Here is a 21,749-nt window from a genome sequence, read left to right on the forward strand (position 1 = left end):
TAAATGGCGCTCTGTCCCTTTGGTGGCTTGCCCTGTGCCCATATGGCACATTATGTCCACATGTGGGGTATTTTCGTACTCTGGGGAAATTACCCTACATGTTTTGCGTTTATTTTCTTTTTTAACCCCTTGTGGAAATGGAAAAAATGAAAGCTAGACCAACATGTAGTGTAAAAAATGTTTCATTTTTACACTAAATCATTGATCTTGTCTTGATTTTTTCATTTTCACAAGGGGATAAAAGATTAAAAAAAAACACAAAATGTGTAGAGCAATTTCCCCTCAGTACGAAAATACCCCACATGTGGACATAAAGAGCCATGCGGGTGCAGGGTAAGCCTCCAAAGGGAAGGAGCGGGGCGGCCGGTGGCAGGGGGTGCTGGGGATAGCACAGGTACTACTCCCCCATCCTCTGCTCATACTATGAGCAGAGGATGGGAGTAGTAGTACCGTGTATATGTGTCCAGCACCGAGCAGGGAGGGAGGGGGGAGGTAGATGCATTGGCACCTCTCTCCTTCCCTGCTCGGTGCCCTCCAAATGTACTGATTGAATACATTTATGGATTACTCTGGGGAGCAAGGACACTTGCTCCCCAAAGTATTCCATGAATGTATTCAATCAAAAACATACTGTACATTACATTTACATACACATCCATTGTAATTCCAATGGAGTGTCCAGCAGGGGTGCACTATATATAGAAGTCAATGGTACTCATTGACTTGTATATGTAGTGCACCCCCTGCTGAACACTCCATTGGAATTACACCCTGATTAGCGGCGTCACCATTGAAGTCTCCATGATCTACTAAATTAAGAGAAATAGCAGTATATGTGCATTTCCCATAATTAATGTACATTAGAAATTTGTCTAACTTTCCATAAGTAATAACATATCAAAAAATACTTTTGGCCGGAGTTGCCCTTTAAGGGGTTAATGTCTCATAATATGTTACGCATGGACATATGTAATGAGCAACATGTGTGGACCCACTGTGCCACCCATCAGTTAACCTGCATGTCCAATAACTGCATAATCTTGGTAAAGTTTAGGTTTCAGGTGTCTTCTGCTCCCCAAACAACCCTTTTAAAATTAATCTGTGACTTCTTGTTCTGTACAGATCATTTCCTAGCAAAGTCTTTCTTATCAACACAGACAGGAGTACAGTGACAGGTGACACCAGTATATAGATAACAGAGGTACACACAATAGCTGCTGCTCACAACTCAGCATTTCCTCACTGTAAAATTACAAAGCATGGCCAGAAGCCTTTCCCATTCATCTGAATAGGATGGTTCCTGTCTGTTGTACCCAGTAGTGGATTATAATAGGTCCTTTTCGGGCGGTAGCCCGGGGCCTGAGCTCCTAGGGGGCCCTTGGCCACCGAAAAAGACTGATACTTTCAGTGGTGTATTGTCTCTTGGCTACATTTCTGCCATGATTTGCAAAAAATCAGTGATTTTTTTTCGCAATTTTGCACAAATCAGGGCATCATGACATTATCTATGCTGAACTATGAACACTACACTAGTGCTGCCATAGTTATAGTGCGGGTGGGAGGCTAAGGCTTGGTCAACAGCCCGGGGCCTATGGTAAAGTTAATCCGCCCCTGGTTGTACCTATGCAGGGCCGGCCTTAAGGTAGATGGCGCCCTGTGCGAAACTTTTTTCGCGCCCCCCCCCCCCCCCCCCAGGGGATCTGCTGAGACCTCCTCAAGGTGACATAAAGCTCCTACAGCTTCCCACTCCTCCAGACGACATCCAACACCTATCACCCGAGCCATACACACAACTACTACCCCCTCCAGCCATACACACAACTACTACTTATCTGTCCATACACACAACTACTACCCCCACCAACCATACACACAAATACTACCCCCACCAGCCATACACACAACTACTACTATCTCCCCCAGCCATACACACAACTACTACTCACCCAGTCACACACAACTTCCCCCTCCAGCCATACACACAACTAGTACTTCCCTCTCCAGCCATACACACAACTACTACTTCCCTCTCCATCCATACACACAACTACTACTTCTCCCAGCCATGTAGTAGTTGTGTGTATGGCTGGAGGGGGAAGTAGTATCCAGTACACACACAAGCACACCTACACATTGAAAATACATTATATAACAGAACACACACTACAAACACATTATATAACAGTACACCCCCCATACACATTATATAGTACACACATATACAATGTCACACATATTTAAACACACATTATGCATATATAAACCTCCAGTACACACACATGCACACCTATACATTGAAAATACATTATCTATATACATATACTTGCACTTACATACATCTAGCTGACAGCTGGTTGTGGATAATGCAACAGCTGATGACTGGGCCCCCTCCTCGAACAAGCGATGCTATTAGGGGGGGGGGGGGGTATATATATCCAGTATTAACAATAATACCAGTATAAAGAAGGAAATATTATCACCATACATATTACTGCTATACTGTTACTGCCCAAATCCTGTATACTGAGACCAATATTACCAATAATACTAGTATACAAGGGGGAAATATTACCACCACACCACAACCACTACCATCACCATCACCACTATATTGTTGCTGACCCAATCCGGTATACTAAATCCATATTACCACCACATACTGATTAACACCACCACATACTGACTAATACCACCGCATACTGACTAACACTACCGCCACTACTGAATAATCCACTGTACATAGATCACTATCACCTCATCCAGTCATATAGAGGTGGACACAGCTCTACACAGGTTCTGTACACCATATACATTAGAGTGCAGTTATATCAAGTGACTCACAGGGGACGTCTTCTCTGATCAGAGTTGTTCCCCTTTAATTTTCTTCTTCTTCTGCCCTGGGCCATTCTCCGTGCCACGAATCCACAGAATCTGCTAGACAAATATATTAGGCTCCTCACTCTGGCACCATCCTCATCTCTCTACACACTGCACATCTGTATCGGCCCCTTTACACCCTCATTTAGTGAGTAGGCTGACACTATGTGATCCCCCTCTAGTATATGGCCCCCCCTCTATTCAGCCTCCTTATAGATGGCCCCTTGTTCAGTCTTCCCTATATATGACCCCATGTGCATCTCCTTGAGAACCCCCCTCTGTGTAGTCCCCCCTATAGTATCTGGTACCCCTCTTTGTAGCCCTCCCTTATAGATGGCCCCCTCTTTGTAGCCCTCCCTTATAGATGGCCCCCTCTTTGTAGCCCTCCCTTATAGATGGCCCCCTCTTTGTAGTCCCCCTTACAGATAGCCCCCGTGTTGACCCCCTTATAAATGGCACCCGTGTTGTCCATTCCCTTGTAGATGGCCCCCCTGTGTTGTCCATCCCCCTTATGTTGTCTCCCTTATAGATTGCCCCATTATGTTGTCTCCCCCTTATGTTGTCCCCCCCTTATAGATTGCCCCTTTGTTGTCTGCCCCCTTATAGATTGCCCCTTTATGTTGTCTGCCCCTTTATAGATTGCCCCCTTATGTTGTCTCCCCCCTTATAGATTGCCCCCTTATGTTGTCTCCCCCCTTATAGATTGCCCCCTTATGTTGTCTCCCCCTTATAGATTGCCCCTTTATGTTGTCTGCCCCTTTATAGATTGCCCCCTTATGTTGTCTTCCCCTTTATAGATTGCCCCCTTATGTTGTCTGCCCCCTTATAGATTGCCCCTTTATGTTGTCTGCCCCATATACATTGCCCCTTTATGTTGTCTGCCCCATATAGATTGCCCCTTTATGTTGTCTGCCTCCTTTGTGCAGATTGAAAAAACAAAAACACATAACTCACCTAACATCTCGCTCCCACGCCGCGGCTCTCGTCTTCTGCATCGCCCCCGGACGATGCGCGCTGTCTGGGCATGTCCCCGGCACCGCACACACCAGTGACCTCAGCGTGCGCCTGTGCCGGAAGTACAAGGACGCTGGCTGACGCTGAGGTCACTGATGCGTGCTCTGCTGGGGAATCCCCAGGGAGCGCGTCAGCTATAGGCGTACTGTTTGATCAGTCTTGTGACCGCAAGCACTGCTCTGCTTGCGGTCACAAGATTGATAGGACAGTACACGGCGCCCATGAGAAGGCAGAGGGGAGCCCGGGAGGAACAGGCACTGGAGGAGGGCGCCGTGCGGACAGCTAGGGGAGCGCTCTGCCTGAACGCCCCCTAGCTGGCCGGGAGTGATGCGCCCTGTGCAAGCGCACAGGTCGCACACCCCAAAGGCCGGCCCTGTACCTATGGTCCATCGAAGCTTGCTGTAAAGCATATCTCTAAACACTGGTAAAATAGGTAAGGCAAGTTGGCAGCCCCCATAACAATGTACAAAAAAATAAATTAAAAGAAATTATTACAATAAACAGATTAGTGCATGTTTCAGTACCTCAAATCAGTTTAAAAAAATGTAGGTTAAACAACATGCTTTTTTTAAGCTGACAGATGAGGTGACATACACACACACACATATATATATATATATATATATATATATATATATATATATATATATATATATATATATATATTCCTCTTTCCTTTTAAACAAAATAGAAATAAAATACTAGTAGTTTTCCACTTTGCAGCTGCTAGTTCCAAGGTTGTCCTTGCTGTTTCTTGGACTTGTTTTGCAAGGTTATTTCTTAAAATGTAATTTTCTTGAAGACCTTGAAAAGATAATGGTCAAGATCTAATTTAAAAGGTGGTTGGTCCGTTGGAATTTCAGCAGGTCAGGCAAAACCATCATATCAAGAAGCATGTGTCTCCGCTTCTGCTTTTGTTTCCTGCTCATTGCCTTTATTAAAACCAACATATGCCAGGCATTGGAAGTTACAGATGGTGGAATAAGGCTGTGTGGAAGAGACTTCATTCGAACAGTTGTCATGTCATGTGGAGGATCTCGGTGGAAGAGATATTCCCCTGAGCCTGGGCAAGAAAGACTCAACCCTTACCGTAAGTACTATTCTGTCAAATCCCCATGCCACCCCACTTCAGAAACCTTACATTGATTCCACAATATTTGCTTCCACAATCTGCCATTATGACTCACTATGATAAAAGTTATTCCATTAACATGAATATAAAATAGCATATGAGAGTAGTTGATGTGATGCAGGGCCTAAACTGTTGAAGCATGCACTTGTGTGTACTTTACTTTTTATCTACCCATAATGAAACGATAGTCTGTACTGTGGTGGTCAATTCAAAATAATGACATATTGTTGAAGCCATCAAAAAGATGCTTATTTAGATAGGGCTGGATTAAGGAATGGGCACACACAGTTATTTTTGTGGCTGATGTTGGAGAACATGACACAAAATAAGCTTCCAGATCTGCTCTTATTTTGGGTATAAAGCATTCTAGAAGAAATACTTAACACAAACATACAGAAAAGTATATACATAAATATACATACATCACAACTTTTGTCGGTGGCATCTATAGAAGGGGTGGGCAGAGCAGGTATTCTGAGAGGTGGGTGTCTAGAGGAATTTTAAAAAGCCAACTGTTGTAGCCAGGGTTCTTACTGTAGAGCTATAAAAAATTAGTTAAAGTAGCTTAACACATAACTTTTATGAGAATCTGCCTAAGAAACACCATAAGTGATTCCAACACCAGGTAAAATTGACTCACTAGGACCTAAACCATTCCCATTGTGTCCAGTCAGTTAACAATCAGAACAGATGCTAGTCGTCATGTGTACCCGACAAACCAACACTCCCTATGCGTTTCTGTCCTCAGGGCCGGCGTTAGGGGGGGGCAAGCAGGGCAAATGCCCAGGGCCCCCATCCCCCAGGGGCCCCCTACCGCAGTTCCAGTAGGAGAGCTTCCTGCAGCGTCTGGCAGTGATCCCTGGCTGCTGCTATCAGGGGTCACGCAGAGGCTGCAGGACGCTGCTCGGTGTTTGCTCCGTGTGTGTGTAGCTCCCCCTCCCCCTCCCTCCAGCTCCTCTTACTGCACGTGACTTCCTCCTCTGGTGTGGAGCTGTCGGGACGATGGAGGAGAGGATGACAGCCTGCTGCATGGTACATGAGGGGGATTCACCACTACACCCAACATGCTAGACAGAGTAAGTATACTGTATATGTAGTGTGTAATGTGTATGAATGTAAGTGTATAATGGATGAATGTAGTGTGTGTTACATGTCCTGTGTATGTGCCATAGATTGACTGCCACATAATGACACTATATACAGACCAATATTACCGCCATACAGTGACCACCACATAATGACTATATACACTATATACAGACCAATAGTACAGCCATAGAGTGATCGCCACATAATATTGGTCTGGATACAGAGTCATTATGCAGTGGTCAATCTATGGCGGTAATATTGGTCTGTATATAGTGTGTATATAGAGTTATGTGGCGGTCACTCTATGGCGGTAATATTGGTCTGTATAAAGTGTCACTATGCAGTGGTCACTCTTTGGCATTAATATTGTTCTGTATATAGTGTATATAGTCATTACTGCCATAGATTGACTACCACATAATGACACTATATACAGACCAATATTACCGCCATACAGTGACCACCACATAATGACTCTATATATACACTATATACAGACCAAAAGTACAGCCATAGAGTGACAGCCACATAATATTGGTCTGTATACAGGGTATAAAGAGTCATTCATTATACAGTGGAAAGTCTATAGCGGTAATATTGGTCTGTATATAGTGTATATAGAGTCATGCGGTGGTCACTCTATGGCAGTAATATTGGTCTGTATATAGTGTATATAGAGTCATTATGGGGCGGTCACTTTATGGTGGTAATATTGGTCTGTATATAGTGTATATATAGAGTCATTATGGGGCGGTCACTTTATGGTGGTAATATTGGCCTATATATAGTAAAGTTTTCTTCAATAACGGTATGGAGGTAATATTTGGTCCTGATTACTAGTGATTTTTTTATTTTTTTAAAGCAATTCATATAAATAGTTTTTGTGTTTACACCACTAGCGGCAGTCCTGGCATGTAGCGGCAGTCCCAGAATGTAGTGGCAGTCCTGGCATTTAGGGTCAGTCCTGACATGTAACGGCAGTCCCAGAATGTAGGGGCAGTCCTGACATGTAGTGGCAGTCCCGGCATGTAGCGGCAGTCCCGGCATGTAGCGGCAGTCCCAGAATGTAGCGGCAGTCCTGACATGTAGGGGCAGTCCCGGCATGTAGCGGCAGTCCCAGAATGTATGGGCAGTCCTGACATGTAGGGCAGTCCTGGCATATAGTGGCAGTCCTGACATGTAGGGGCAGGCCTGGCATATAGCGGCAGTCCCGGCATGTAACCTTCTGAACTGAGTAAGGGGCCTAATACATGGAGCGAAAATAGTCCGAATCAGGACGCTATCGCTCTGTGAGGACACTGGGGAACATGATCAGGTAGTATATATCACAGAAAAGGCCTGAGGGCAGCGGGGAACGTGATCAGGTAGTATATATCTTTATTGTTTACTTTATACAGCAAGGATTGCACACACATCACTAATGATATACTGTATATATACACATAGGGGGAGATTTATCAAACATGGTGTAAAGTGAAACTGGCTCCGTTGCCCCTAGCAACCAATCAGATTCCACCATTCATTACTCACATTCTAAGATGGTGGAATCTGATTGGTTGCTAGGGGCAACTGAGCCAATTCTTCTTTACACCAGTTTGATAAATCTCCTCCATAGCTTTTGCTGCATCATAAAAGAGCCATGTAGTAGGCTCTCTAAGCGAGCTCCATTCTACCAGATTGGCGCTCACTTCTGCAGAATATCAGGCCGTGTAATACGGCCTTAAAAGTGGCCGTACACTTCCAATAACTGCTGGCTGAACAATCCTTCAGCTGACAATTATCTGTCCCATCCGGTCCCGTCCTCCCCATACACAGAAATTTGGCACATCTGAGTGTTCCTGTGTTCTCTATGAGAGGGGAAAGCCATAGCCATACAGATCTGATGGCGGCTTATCTCTCTGAGAACAAAGAGGTTGGGCGTTGATTTTCCATCAAGCTTGACCCCCTATGTCCACTGATATCATCTGTCAGAGGACTGTCCAGAGAGCCCCATACACCTTACACTGATGGCCAAATCCACCAGGAGCAACAGGTACCACCAACAAAAGAGTAACATGTATGGGGACCTTAAATTGTTGCTAAAATATTTCAGCATTTGGGGCCCCACCTTCAACTTTGCCCAGGGCCACATCTAGTCTAAAACCGGCCCTGTCTGTCCTAGTTCTGTGACATGATCAGGGGAGATAATATAGGGTAATGGTTCATAGCATAAGTGCAGACATAAGTGCCCAAGATGGGTGTGTGACTGAACATAAGTACATGAACTGTCGCCTGGGGGCTACTGATTGCACCCAGGTAGAGTTTGCCTTGGGGGATGTGGTTAGCCAGCGTTTAAAATAGATGAGCACCTATAGCGAAATGCCACTGCAGATTATGCTCTACAGGACGTTGCTGGGGAATTCACTATGCTAGACTATACCTTCCCCTCAAGATTTCCTGATAACCACAGGAGGCAGTAATTCCTCTCGATCTGACACATGCATAGTAAGTACCATTTTGTCAATATGTTAATAGGAACCCTTTTTTTTCCCTAGAGAAAGCTCTAACCACTTCCCCCAAGGCAAACTCTTACTGGGTGCAGTGAGTAGCTGCTAGGCAACAGTTCATACTTTATAGTTCGTGCTTAAGTTCACTCACACACCCATCTTGTGCACTCTGTGTGTGCACTTATGCTTTAAACTATTACCCTATATTATCTGGTTTGTGGTGGTTTGTGGAGTATATGTGGTACACATGACAACGTGGTCATGTGTACCTTCTCTTGGAAAATGACTGTCAGCTAATAGCCTGGCATCTTACACTGTTCTGATTGCTGACTGACTGGACACAATAGGACCAGTTTTTGTCCTGACCCATAGGTCCTAGTAAGTCAATAGTGATGGTTATTATGTCCCGGGTTTTTCCCTTAAGGTATCCTGTGGTATCTGGGATGAGGTTTTTGGCAGCAGATCTATTATTATTACTGTATGTAATTTACAAGTTGCAGACTCCATGGATCAGACTTGTTTTTTACATGACTGGCAGCTATCAGATCTAATAATTTATTGTCACGTTTTGTATGTATACTAAGGGGTATTGTTACATATGTTACCAGTAGGCACTAAAAATCCTGCAGTACCAGCTGGGATGATCTTCAGTAACATAAGCATTCTGTGACCCGGCCGGGTCACAGAATGGCCGGTGTTATACGTAGTGTCAACCCGGCCTTAGGGTGGGTTCACAGTACGGAATTCTCGCGGATAAACTCAGTTCTTTCAGCGGAATGCGGAATCAGCTGGCCCATAGAATGGTGTCTATGGAGCCAGGGGCGGTCTTGGCATTTCTGGGGCCCCAAGCGAAGTTATGTCTGGGTCCCCCCCCCCCTCGACACGCGTTCCAAAACAATATACCACTGTGCGTTGCCCCCAGTAGTATATACCCCTTGTGCGCTACCGCCAGTAATATATACTCCTTGTGTGCTGCCCCCAATAGTATATACCCCTTGTGTCCTGCCCCCAGTAGTATATACCCCTTGTTTGCTTCCCCCAGTAGTATATAGACCCCTGTGTGTTTTTCCCCCAGTTATATATAGCCCCCCGTGTGCTCCCCCAGAAGTATATAGACCTCCTGTGTGCTGCCCCAGGTGTATATAGACCCCCTGTGTGCTCCCCCAGTAGTATATAGGCTCCCTGTGTGCTCCCTCAGAGGTATTTAGCCCCCCTGTGTGCTCCCTCAGGGGTATTTAGCCCCCCTGTGTGCTCCTCCACTTGGATATAGACCTCCTGTGTGCTCCCCCACTTGGATATAGACCCCTGTGTGCTCCTCCAGTAGTATATAAACCCCCTGTGTGGTTCCCCCAGTAGTATATATAGACCCCTTGTGTGCTGCCCCAGTAGTATACAGACCCCTGTGTGCTCCCCAGTTATATATAGACCACCTGTGTGCCTCACAAGTAGTATATAGACCCCCTGTATGTTCCCCCAGTAGTATATAGACCCCATGTGTGCCCCACCAGTATTATATAGACCCCTTGTGTGCTGCACCAGTAGTATACAGACCCCTGTGTGCTCCCCAGTTATATATAGACCATCTGTGTGCCTCACAAGTAGTATATAGACCCCCTGTATATTCCCCCAGTAGTATATAGCCCTCCTGCATCCTCCCCCACTTGGATATAGACCTCCTGTGTGCTCTCCAAGTTGTATATAGACCCCATTCTGCTGCCCCAAGTAGTATATAGACCCCTGTGTGCTGCCCCCAGTAGTATATAGACCCCTCTGTGAAGCCCCAGTAGTCTATAGCCCCCCTGTTATATAGCCCCCTTGTGTGCTCCCCCCATTTATGTAGACCCCTGATGTGTGCTCCCCCAGTTAAACAGACCCCTGTGTGCTCCCCCTCCCATATAGTATATAACACAATAAAACAAACACTTATACTCACCTGGGTCCGGGCGTCTCCTCCTCTCTTCACTCTTGTAGCCGCAGGAAGGGTTTTCCCTGCGATCACAAGAGGCCGCACTCCCCTTGTCCTGGCGCCGATGCTCCAGCGATGTCACTGGAGCGCCGGTACCACAAGAACAAAGCTGCCACTTGTGACCGCAGGGAAAACCCTACCTGCGGCCACAAGGGTGACTAACAGGAAGGGGGCCAATGTCTCCCACCCTGTCAGTGCTGCTGCATGTAACTATGAGCGCTCATTACGAGTGCTCATAGTTACAGTTCAGATGGCAGCAGCGAGCGGGGCAGCAGCCCTGTCCAGCAGTCTTGAGCACAAGAGCGGGGCTTGGGAGCCCCTTTGGATGTTGGGGGCCCCAAGCGATCGCTTGGGGTGCTTGGTGCCAAAGACCGCCACTGTATGGAGCCAGCGGAAAGGCGCGCGTCTGTGAGCGCGTACAGCCGGCGGAACTCTGCGGAGTTTATCCGCAAGAATTCCGTAGTGTGAACCGACCATTAAAGTACAAAACAACAAAACTACAGAGTCCTTGAATGCAAGGTGCAATAATAGTAGCTTGAGAGGCAGCTGACAGCACTACTTGAAATAGGAGTTTAAAGTGAAAGTACCATCAGGTAAATTGCTTTGGGTATTTTACCTGAATGGATTGGAGGCGGGCAGTCATTTTTTTGAATCGCCAGCTGGTTCCCGCATATGGTGTGGGTTTATTCCTGAGCACCAGCCCAGCATGAACCAATGGTGGCAGGCCTACTGACCCCCAGTGTGACAAAACCCCTCCCCTCTGTGACACAGCTCCATTGATTGTAATGGAACTGTGTCACAGAGGGGACCATGCCGGGACGTTGCTCGGGAAGGACCTGATGGTACAGTCACTTTAAGTAGTTTGGAAAAAGTCTCTTTAGATGTGACTTGTATGAATAGAATTGTAACTTGAGAGTCAGGGAGGCTCCCATAAGGTATTGGGTCCTATATAACAGGTACTGTGCTTTGTTGGAGTCGGTAGTGTTATACTTAAAAAATAACCTGTACTCATGGCTATGAAGAGCCACCTAATGCTGGTCAAGGGCACCGAGTGACATGATCAGGAATACAGAAGCCACTTAAAGGTGAACCAACCTTTGGGGTTCCTGGCAGATTTCAGCAAGGTAATTCTGCTTAAGGTGCTCTTTCTCAAATCACTGACTAGACTAAGCTCCTGGTGAACACTGCAGGGCTTTTGGAGAAAGAAAGTTTAGGATAACCCCTCAGCATGCATAAGATTGTCCCTTGGTAGCCTCACCAGAGTTTTACTAGTCCAGCATGGCTAGTCTACAGGAACAGGAGAAAAAACAGACAAGAACAGAATCAGCATTCACCTGTGGCACACAGAAGATGGGTCCTGGAGTTTACTGATTGGTGGAGAGGGCATTAAGAGACAGGAGAGACCATTTTGTCAATATGTTAATAGGAACCCTTTTTTTTTCTAATCACTTCCCTCAAGGCAAACTCTTACTGGGTGCAGTGAGTAGCTGCTAGGCAATAGTTCATACTTTATAGTTCGTGCTTAAGTTCACTCACACACCCATCTTGTGCACTCTGTGTGTGCACTTATGCTTTAAACTATTACCCTATATTATCTGGTTTGTGGTGGTTTGTGGAGTATATGTGGTACACATGACAACGTGGTCATGTGTACCTTCTCTTTGAAAATGACTGTCAGCTAATAGCCTGGCATCTTACACTGTTCTGATTGCTGACTGACTGGACACAATAGGACCAGTTTTTGTCCTGACCCATAGGTCCTAGTAAGTCAATAGTGATGGTTATTATGTCCCGGGTTTTTCCCTTAAGGTATCCTGTGGTATCTGGGATGAGGTTTTTGGCAGCAGATCTATTATTATTACTGTATGTAATTTACAAGTTGCAGACTCCATGGATCAGACTTGTTTTTTACATGACTGGCAGCTATCAGATCTAATAATTTATTGTCACGTTTTGTATGTATACTAAGGGGTATTGTTACATATGTTACCAGTAGGCACTAAAAATCCTGCAGTACCAGCTGGGATGATCTTCAGTAACATAAGCATTCTGTGACCCGGCCGGGTCACAGAATGGCCGGTGTTATACGTAGTGTCAACCCGGGCTTAGGGTGGGTTCACACTAAGGAATTCTCGAGGATAAACTCGGACATGTCAGTTCTTTCAGCGGAATGTGGAATCAGGACCTGATGGTACAGTCACTTTAAGTAGTTTGGGAAAAGTCTCTTTAGATGTGACTTGTATGAATAGACTTGTAACTTGAGAGTCAGGGAGGCTACCATAAGGTATTGGGTCCTATATAACAGGTACTGTGCTTTGTTGGAGTCGGTAGTGTTATACTTAAAAAATAACCTGTACTCATGGCTATGAAGAGCCACCTAATGCTGGTCAAGGGCACCGAGTGACATGATCAGGAATACAGAAGCCACTTAAAGGTGAACCAACTTTTGGGGTTCCTGGCAGATTTCAGCAAGGTAATTCTGCTTAAGGTGCTCTTTCTCAAATCACTGACTAGACTAAGCTCCTGGTGAACACTGCAGGGCTTTTGGAGAAAGAAAGTTTAGGATAACCCCTCAGCATGCATAAGATTGTCCCTTGGTAGCCTCACCAGAGTTTTACTAGTCCAGCATGGCCAGGGGCAGATTAACTTCACCATAGGCCCTGGGCTGTTCACCAAGCTTGGGCCCCCTAACTCTACTGTAAGTATGGCAACACTAGCATGGTGTTCATAGTACAGGATAGATAATATCATGATGCCTTGATTTGTTCAAAACTGTGATAAAAAAGCAGCGATTTTTGCAAATCATGGCAGAAGTGTAGCCAGGAGACAATACACCACTGAAAGTATAAGTTTTTTTTGGGTGGCCATGGGCCCCCCAGGAGCTCAGGGCCCCGGGCTACCGCCCGAAAAGGACTTATTATAATTCGCTACTGAGCATGGCTAGTCTACAGGAACAGGAGAAAAAACAGACAAGAACAGAATCAGCATTCACCTGTGGCACCCAGAAGATGGGTCTTGGAGTTTACTGATTGGTGGAGAGGGCATTAAGAGATAGGAAAAGTATCAGTTTTGGGTGACCTTTTCAGGGATTTGTTACCAAGCTAACTCTCAGGTGGTGGCAGGCATACACCATTAACCCAATATACTTTACCCTTCTGATGTGTTTTTCAATAAAGGTAAATACAAAGAGACACCTAGTGGCCAAAATGCAGTATTACCAAACTTCATCCACAGAATACCCAATACAGGTGTACTTTTGCTGCTGACCTACATATACACAGAACCAGCCGTGTCACATGGGTTCTGGGACACTGCCTACCCATTGATAATCCTTACATAATTTTACATGATAATCCTCTAATTTTAGGTGATTTCCTGGACTGGTTGAATAGAGATACCTTTGAGGACCCTGATCGTCTGAATTCAGTTTATGGAGATACCCACAGAGGTGCAAATCCTCCCTATTCCTCCATGCAGAAGAATGATCCAACTATGGAACAGCTTCAAGGGGCCCTGTATGATCCTATAGCAAGTGAAGAACAGCAAGGTGCCAGTCTGCGGATGAAAAGAAGTGCGGGGCCAGCATTATCCTGCTGCCAGAGAGGCTGTACCAAGACTGAACTTATGAAGTTCTGTTAGTGTGGCTTTGATACAGTATATATTCACAATGAGCAAAAAGCCCTTTCCTAATCTCTGTTATGACCTGATAGTCTTTAAGCGTTACTGTCACTTTTGACTGTCACAGACATGTAAAAAGTTTTGTGCAGTTCTCATGGCTCTATCAATCTAATAACTGGTGGCAGTCTGAACACACAAAACTGGCCGACCAAAAAGATACACGTCTATGTGACATGTCAAAAGTTTTTTTTTAAGTGACAGTAATGCTTTCATGATACTACACCTAGACTCAATGCTCAGTGTACTTCTAAATCACAGGACATGGTTGTGGAAATTACTTCTGAATGATCTTACTGTCTTATAAATGCTTGGATGAATGTAGATAAAGTACAATTCATGGTATATCCACCCATGCACATTTATTGCAGGATGCACTGAAACAATCCTATTCATCTTTGGTAAAGCTTTCAGAAATTCAAGCACATGTTGAAGAAACGACCAAATTCACATGTATGAAATTTCTGCAACAAACCTTGTGTGTGAACATACCCTTAAAGCAGAACTCATCATAATTTCCCAGGAGGCAAGGGGGAACATAATAAAAGACTACTTACACATGCCTCCCCAGGACTGTGTCACAGGCTCCGGGACCCTGTCAGAACTCATTTTCCTCTGAATTGCAGTGTCCTCAGGAGAAAATACCTGACCCGGCTGATGACTTGCCAGCTCAGCCAATCAGTAACTGCTGTGGTGTCCCACCCCAGTCACTGACTGGCTGAGCGGGCAATCCCTCAGCTAAGTTGTGACATCCCTTCAGAAGGAGCCTGACGGGGGTCCCGGAACAGTAAGGCAGCACTGCAGAGGCACAGAAAGAGGTAAGTGGAGCTTGTTTATGATGATCTTTTTTGCCCCTGCCTCCTGAAAACTGATGAAACTCTCCAGACTTCTCATTTAGGGTGCGTTCACACGTACAGGGTTCATAGCAGATCTGCAGCAGGGTTGAAGTTGCAGTTTTGCTTTAAATCTAATCTGCACCATCAAATCTGCTGCAGATCCTCTACGTGTGAACGCACTGTTAAAGTTTCTCACTGTACCCCAAGAATGACTTAGAAATAAATCAATAATATCTCAGCTCCATAAGCTAAAATGGTTGGTATTGGCAACACTGACTCTTTTTGTTAGTCTAAACCTAACAAAACTAACTAGAATAAATTCTGATCCTGAGTAAACCATTATATTTTGCAAATATCCAGGTTCTAGTCCTGAGGTTTCTACATGAGGTCAAGCTTATATTTTGGTACATACCTTGGTCTGTATACATCAGAAGCCATCACAGTATATCAAAGTATTTGCAAAGCACCTCATTTATGTTCCCAAAGAAAATATATTTTGCTTTCATGTATTCCATGTATCCTGATTCTTTTTCCTTACTCATCTTTTACTAAAATCCTGACATAATACAGAGTATGAAATAAAGACTGCATAGTACTAAAATGCTTAGTTTTTTTCATATTGTTTAGATGTTTCTATACATTAAAAAAAATTGATGTGCAAGGTAAATATTAAACGTTTCATGTCAACACTAAAACCATATCCAGTGGCATAGCTAGCTTTAGTTGTAGCACTTTCTACACCTTAAGTTTTAAATAAGATGTGTGTAACTTCCTTGTAGTGATCACATGAGAAAAAGGAGATAAATCCCCTAAGAGATGTAACTGGAGTAATGTGGGCCCTGGAGGAAAATTCTCCACCTCCCATATCTTGTAACTTGCCCTACCACAAACCAACTGGCTAAATTCCTTCTCATCATGTTACAAAGCATACTACATCAGAGCATACTAAAATATACATTCCACGACATGACGCCTTGGGGCAGTGTGACCTATGTCACATTGTTATAGCATTAATATAAGATTATTTTTTGTAATCTGAAATATTATTTGGTCACTGTTTGCTGACATTATTTAAGTGCTGTATGATAGCATTTACTTAGACATTATGTGGTATTTTTTTACCAAGACACCATACAGTACATTACAGTGGACCCTCAACATACAATGTTAATTGGTTTCTGGACAACCATTGTATGTTGAGTCCTTAAGTCTATGAAATACTCGTAACTGGTTCCGAAGCCCCCAAAATAAGAAAACATAAAGAACAACAAAAATAAGCACAGAAATGGGGGTTATGATTAATGGGATAAGTAGCGCTTTATGGGGCAGAAGGGTACAGGTAGAGGAGCACAGAAACTCTGACAGGTCCTCTGAGCAGCAAAAGGCAGGTATTACATAGTTAATAAGGTTGAAAAAAGAGTCCATTAAGTGCAACCTATAACCCTACTGTGTTGATCCAGAGGAAGGCAAAAACCCTCATGAGGCAGTCGCCAATTGCCCTATCACAGAGGGGAAAAAATCCTTCCTGACCCTACTATGGCAATCAGAATAAATTCCTGGATCAACATCCTATGACATGAAATCTAGTGACCATAATCTTTAATATTATGTTTTTCGAGAAAAGCATCCAGGCCTCCCTAGAATTATTTTAATGAAATCAGTTCTATAGTCTCACTGCTGTTACAGTAAAAAAATACCTGTCTGTGCTTCTTTCCTCTAGACTTAGGGTCCTATTACACGGAGGGACTTTTTGACGATTAACGTCTAACGATAAACAATCGCAAACGAGATTATTTATCGTTAACCTAAAATCGTTCACCATATTACACAGAACGTTACTACGATCGTTACTATGGTCGTTTTCTCCTTCTGATCCAGCAAAACCATGGGCAATGTGCAATTTACACTGAACAATTAGTGAACAAATGCAGAACTTAAGCGAACAAATGTGGAATTACAGCGAACAATTAGCGAACGATTAATGATAATTTGAGGTTCAGATCTAAATCAACGATCAACTACACAAAAACAATTTTTCGATCGTTGCCTGCAATTACACAGAACGATTATCATTTAAATTCGAAAGATATAACGATTTTGTCCCGTGTAAGAGGACCCATAGAGTATGTTCTCTATTTATAGTTACAGGCATTTAAAAAGATCACTAGAAAGATCTCTGTACTGTCCATTCATATATTTGTACATTGTGATCAGATCGCCCCTAAGACGTCTTTTTTCTAAACTAAATAGCTGCAAGCTTGATAACCTTAGTACTGTAACCCATCCATTCCCCTTATCAACTTTGTTGCCCTCCTCTGCACCTGCTCTAGTTCAATCATGTCCTTCTTATACACAGGTGCCCAAAACTGTACACAGTACTGTAATGAGGCAAAACTATGTTCTCATCTTTAGCATCTCTGCTTCTTTTAATGCATCCTATTATTTTAGTAGCCTTGGCAGCTGCTGCCTGGTACTGATCACTAAAGTTTAGTTTACTCTCCACCAATACCCCCTGGTATTCTGTTGTTCCCAGAATAGTAATGGATTGAGCAGAGAGGCTAAGTTTACCTGGTTACACCCGCGCTGCGCGCTACGTAGGCTTGTAGCAACTTTGCTCTATCTGGATCAGTTCCTCTTGTTTCAAGATCCTGTCCTACACCTTAAGGCTGGGTTCACACTATTTATATTTGAGGCTGTATTTGGTCCTAATGTCAGGTCCTCATAGCAACCAAAACCAGGAGTGGATTGAAAACACAGAAAGGATCTGTCCACACAATGTTGAAATTGAGTGGATGGCCGCCATATAACGGTAAATAACTTCCATTATTTCAATACAACAGCCGTTGTTTTAAAATAACAGCAAATATTTGCAATTAAATGACGGCCATCCACTCAATTACAACATTATGTGAACAGAGCCTTTCTGTGTTTTCAATCCACTCCTTGTTTTGGGTGCTATACAGCCTCAAACATACAGCCTCAAATATACGTAGTGTGAACATAGCCTTAGACTTGTTCTCGGTGTGGGCTGGGATGATCTCTGACTTTGTCCTCTCTGTGAGTGTTTAGCACTGCAAAGTGAGTAGAAGTGCTGCTTTTAAGAAAAGAGCGTCTGTGCTTCCCATGTGCGTCTGTCCACTACCTCACCTCATACTACTCTGGACTGTTCTCTAACAGGGTACCTGGCAAAAGCCAGGGCCCAACTTGACTGCTGTAGGGACCGTTCTGGCTTGTGTCCTCTGACTAAGTGTGTGACTACACTTACTCTCCCCATGTGACAACTTCCTACAGGGTATGTAATACCTACTGTGAGTGGTGGAGAAGAGAGTGCAAAAGTAGAAGGAGAAAAGAGGTAGGTGGAAAAGAGAAAAGAGCTCACATTGGTGCACAAATCACAAACAACAATACCCCTTGAATACCACAGCTGTGTAATACTTAAGACATAAGATATACATACTATCAACATCTAGTGGTAAAACTTAGGTACAACTTTCTTACCACTTTTACTTAGAGTACAGGCTTTTGCGAGGAGTATAGAAACTAGCAACACCCGTGGTGGGACACCACAGCAGTAATGCACTTAGAACAAAGCAAATGGTTGTCCCCAGGAAAGCGTTCAGGATGCTAGAGACTAGAGCAGTGCTTCTCAATTCCAGTCTTCAGGCCTCACCAACAGGTCATGTTTTGAGGATTTCCTTAGTATTTCACAGGTGCTATAATTATAGTGCATCCGATATTATCACAGGTGTTCTTTGTATGGGAAATGCTTAAAACATGACCTGTTGGTAAGGCCTGAGGACTGGAATTGAGAAGCACTGGACTAGAGGACAAGAGTAGTACTAAAATTGAGCCAAGGGTCATAACCAGGAGTAGAACAACAGATACCAAATGAATATTCCTAATGATGAGGCAGAGTTAATATCCCACAAGACTAAGTTCATTGTCAGTTACCTAGCTTATATCAACTCTGGTAATCATGCACTGCACGACCATATAGCCGTTCTCTGTGTCACTGCCCACTGTGACCCGCAAACTTACTTTTATCAACTCCCATGAGCAAACTAGTCATTTGGGCTGTCCCAGAGGCCTAACTAGTCATGATCCTGTGGCTGGTAGAGCGCTGTAGTCACGCCACTGTAGGCAGCCAGGAGGCTATACTGTATGTGGAGGCTATAAACTTGGGGGGAGGGGGGTGCGCAATTTGCATTCTCTACCTAGGGCACCAAAGCTCCTTGTCCCGGCCTTCCCCCCAGGCTAAAACTTGCCAGCCATTCCCCGACTCTGGGTATAATTCACAGTGCTGTATCCTTGCTGCGTCACACAGAGGCAGCCTGATCTCACATAGTCACTCAGGCCCGCCTTTGTGTGACGCAGCAAGGATGCAGCACTGTGAAGTGTGATTACAGCGCCTCAATAGCCCCTGGAACGTGACTAGTTAGGCTTCTGGAACCTCCTAAATAACTAGTTTGCCCACATTTACATACAGCGCAGAAGTTCATAAAATTAAGTTACTGTTAACAGCGAGCAGGAACACACAACAGATATTTGGTGATTTTTTTTTTTTTAAAGGAAACCAATCAGCACTGTGCTCATATGGTTCCCAGCAGCACAGTATAGATCTACTGTGCGGCTCCACAAACATACCAGCCACATCTGCAGCGGTAAAAAGATATTTTATTCCGGTACAATGGGTGGCAACTAGTCATCTGGACTAGTCACAACTCTCTCCCTGTGAGCGAACTCTGTGGGGATGATTGACAGGCAGAAAGGCCACTAACAGATTTTTCTGCCTATCAATCATCCCCGCAGAGCGTGGGGAGTGCAGAGCTGATAGATTAGTCACTGGACGCTCCCTGTCCAAATGACTAGTTGCTGCCCCTCTCCCGACCTCGCACACCAGAATAAAACACTTTTTTCCCACATGTAAAGGTACTGCTGCAGACACGGCTGGTATGCTAGGGGGGCTGCACAGTAGAACTATACTGTGCAGCTGGAAACCATATCAGCAGAATCGTGCTGATTAGAGATGAGCGAACCGGGTTCGGGTTCGAGTCCATCTGAACCCGAAACGTTCGGCATTTGATTAGCGGTGGCTGCTGAAGTTGGATAAAGCCCTAAGGCTATGTGGAAAACATGGAACAGACAATGACTATATCCATGTTTTTCAGACGACCTTAGAGCTTTATCCAAGTTCAGCAGCCACTGCTAATCAAATGCCGAACGATCGGGTTCGGATGGACTCGAAGCCGAACCCGGTTTGCTCATCTCTAGTGCTGATAAGTCCCCTTTAAGGCTCCGTTTACACGGAGTAAAACTGGTGGAATTCTGCGGCAGTAAATGCCGCCAGCCTCCGTGTCATAATGGGAGTCTATGGGAAGCTCCTCTCTCCGCGCTGAAGAATGAACTATTCCGCCAGTTTTACTCCGTGTGAACTGAGCCTTAGAAAGATTGGTCAGCTTAATGTAATTAGGTTGGGGCATTTATAATAAAATATCTAGGACTGTATAGGAAAAGTATAACATATCAATGTAGTATAAAAGTGTTTACTAAGAGTTTACATGATTATATATATATATATATATATATATATATAATGCAGACAATTATGCAATCAAAGTAAGCTATTAATCTGATGTACAATTTGCCCTTCTCATTAGAGGAGTCATCTCTATTAACATTAATGATATGTTACTATGTTCTTTGTTAATCATTATTTCAGCAGATATTAATACACCAGGATGTGCATTTTGTCACATAATGACACTGTATTGTTCCTATTACACAATGAAAGTGTAGATGCCCTTAAAGAAGCCTGCTTAATAAAGCAGATGTATGCATACCTCCCAACTGTCCCGGATTCCGCGGGACAGTCCCGTTTTCGGGGTGCTGTCCCGCGGTCCCGCAACGGCCCCCCGCGTCCCGCATTATGTGTGTCCCCAGTTAAAAAAAACAATAAACCAGTAACTCACCTGTCCTCCGGTCCCAGCAGCTCCTCTCCTGGCAGAGCGCGCACTCCCGTCATCCTCCGGGGCGGGCAGCGGAGTATACAGACACTGACTGTGCCGGAAGTGACCTGCAGCCTCCATCATGAATCACTTCCGGTACAGTCAGTGACTGTATACCCCGCTGCCCGCCCCGGAGGATGACGGGAGTGCGCGCTCTGCCAGGAGAGGAGCTGCTGGGACCGGCGGACAGGTGAGTTACTGGTTTATTGTTTTTTTAGCTGGGGCCACACTAATGGGGGGATTGGCTACTATGTGGGGCACTATATGGAGATTGGCTACTCTGTGGGGCACTATATGGGGATTGGCTACTATGTGGGGCGCTATATGGGGGCATTGGCTACTATGTGGGGCACTATATGGGGATTGGTAATATGTGGGGCAATATATGGGGGCATTGGCTACTATGTGGGGCACTATATGGGGGCATTGGCTACTATGTGGGGCACTATATGGGGGATTGGCTACTATGAGGGGCATTGACTACTATGTGGTGCATATTTGGGGGCATTGGCTACTATGTGGGGCATTGGCTACTATGTGGGCACTATATGGGGGCATTGGCTACTATGTGGGGCACTCTATGGGGGATTGGCTACTATGTGGGGCATATATGGGGGGATTGGCTACTATGTGGGGCACTATATGGAGGGATTGGCTACTATGTGGGGC

At 44.6% G+C, this 21,749-nt stretch overlaps 1 protein-coding gene across 1 annotated transcript; it reads left to right on the forward strand.

Moving 5' to 3' along the window:
• Positions 1–4,732: 4,732 nt before the first annotated feature.
• On the forward strand, positions 4,733–15,676 carry INSL3 (insulin like 3). The gene is made up of 2 exons (XM_069962298.1): positions 4,733–4,981; positions 13,932–15,676. The coding sequence occupies exons 1-2, from the start codon at positions 4,786–4,788 to the stop codon at positions 14,201–14,203; spliced, it is 468 nt and encodes a 155-aa protein (XP_069818399.1). The 5' UTR covers positions 4,733–4,785; the 3' UTR covers positions 14,204–15,676.
• Positions 15,677–21,749: the final 6,073 nt, after the last annotated feature.

This window comes from Dendropsophus ebraccatus, chromosome 3 (assembly GCF_027789765.1).
Source record: "Dendropsophus ebraccatus isolate aDenEbr1 chromosome 3, aDenEbr1.pat, whole genome shotgun sequence".
Taxonomy (NCBI): Eukaryota; Metazoa; Chordata; class Amphibia; order Anura; family Hylidae; genus Dendropsophus; species Dendropsophus ebraccatus.

Excerpts from the sequence above, each read along its gene's own strand:
- INSL3 (XM_069962298.1), top strand. The coding sequence starts at position 4,786 with ATGTGTCTCCGCTTCTGCTTTTGTTTCCTGCTCATTGCCTTTATTAAA. Across the intron at positions 4,982-13,931 it reads AGAAAGACTCAACCCTTACC|GTGATTTCCTGGACTGGTTG; the intron begins GTAAGTACTATT and ends CTCTAATTTTAG.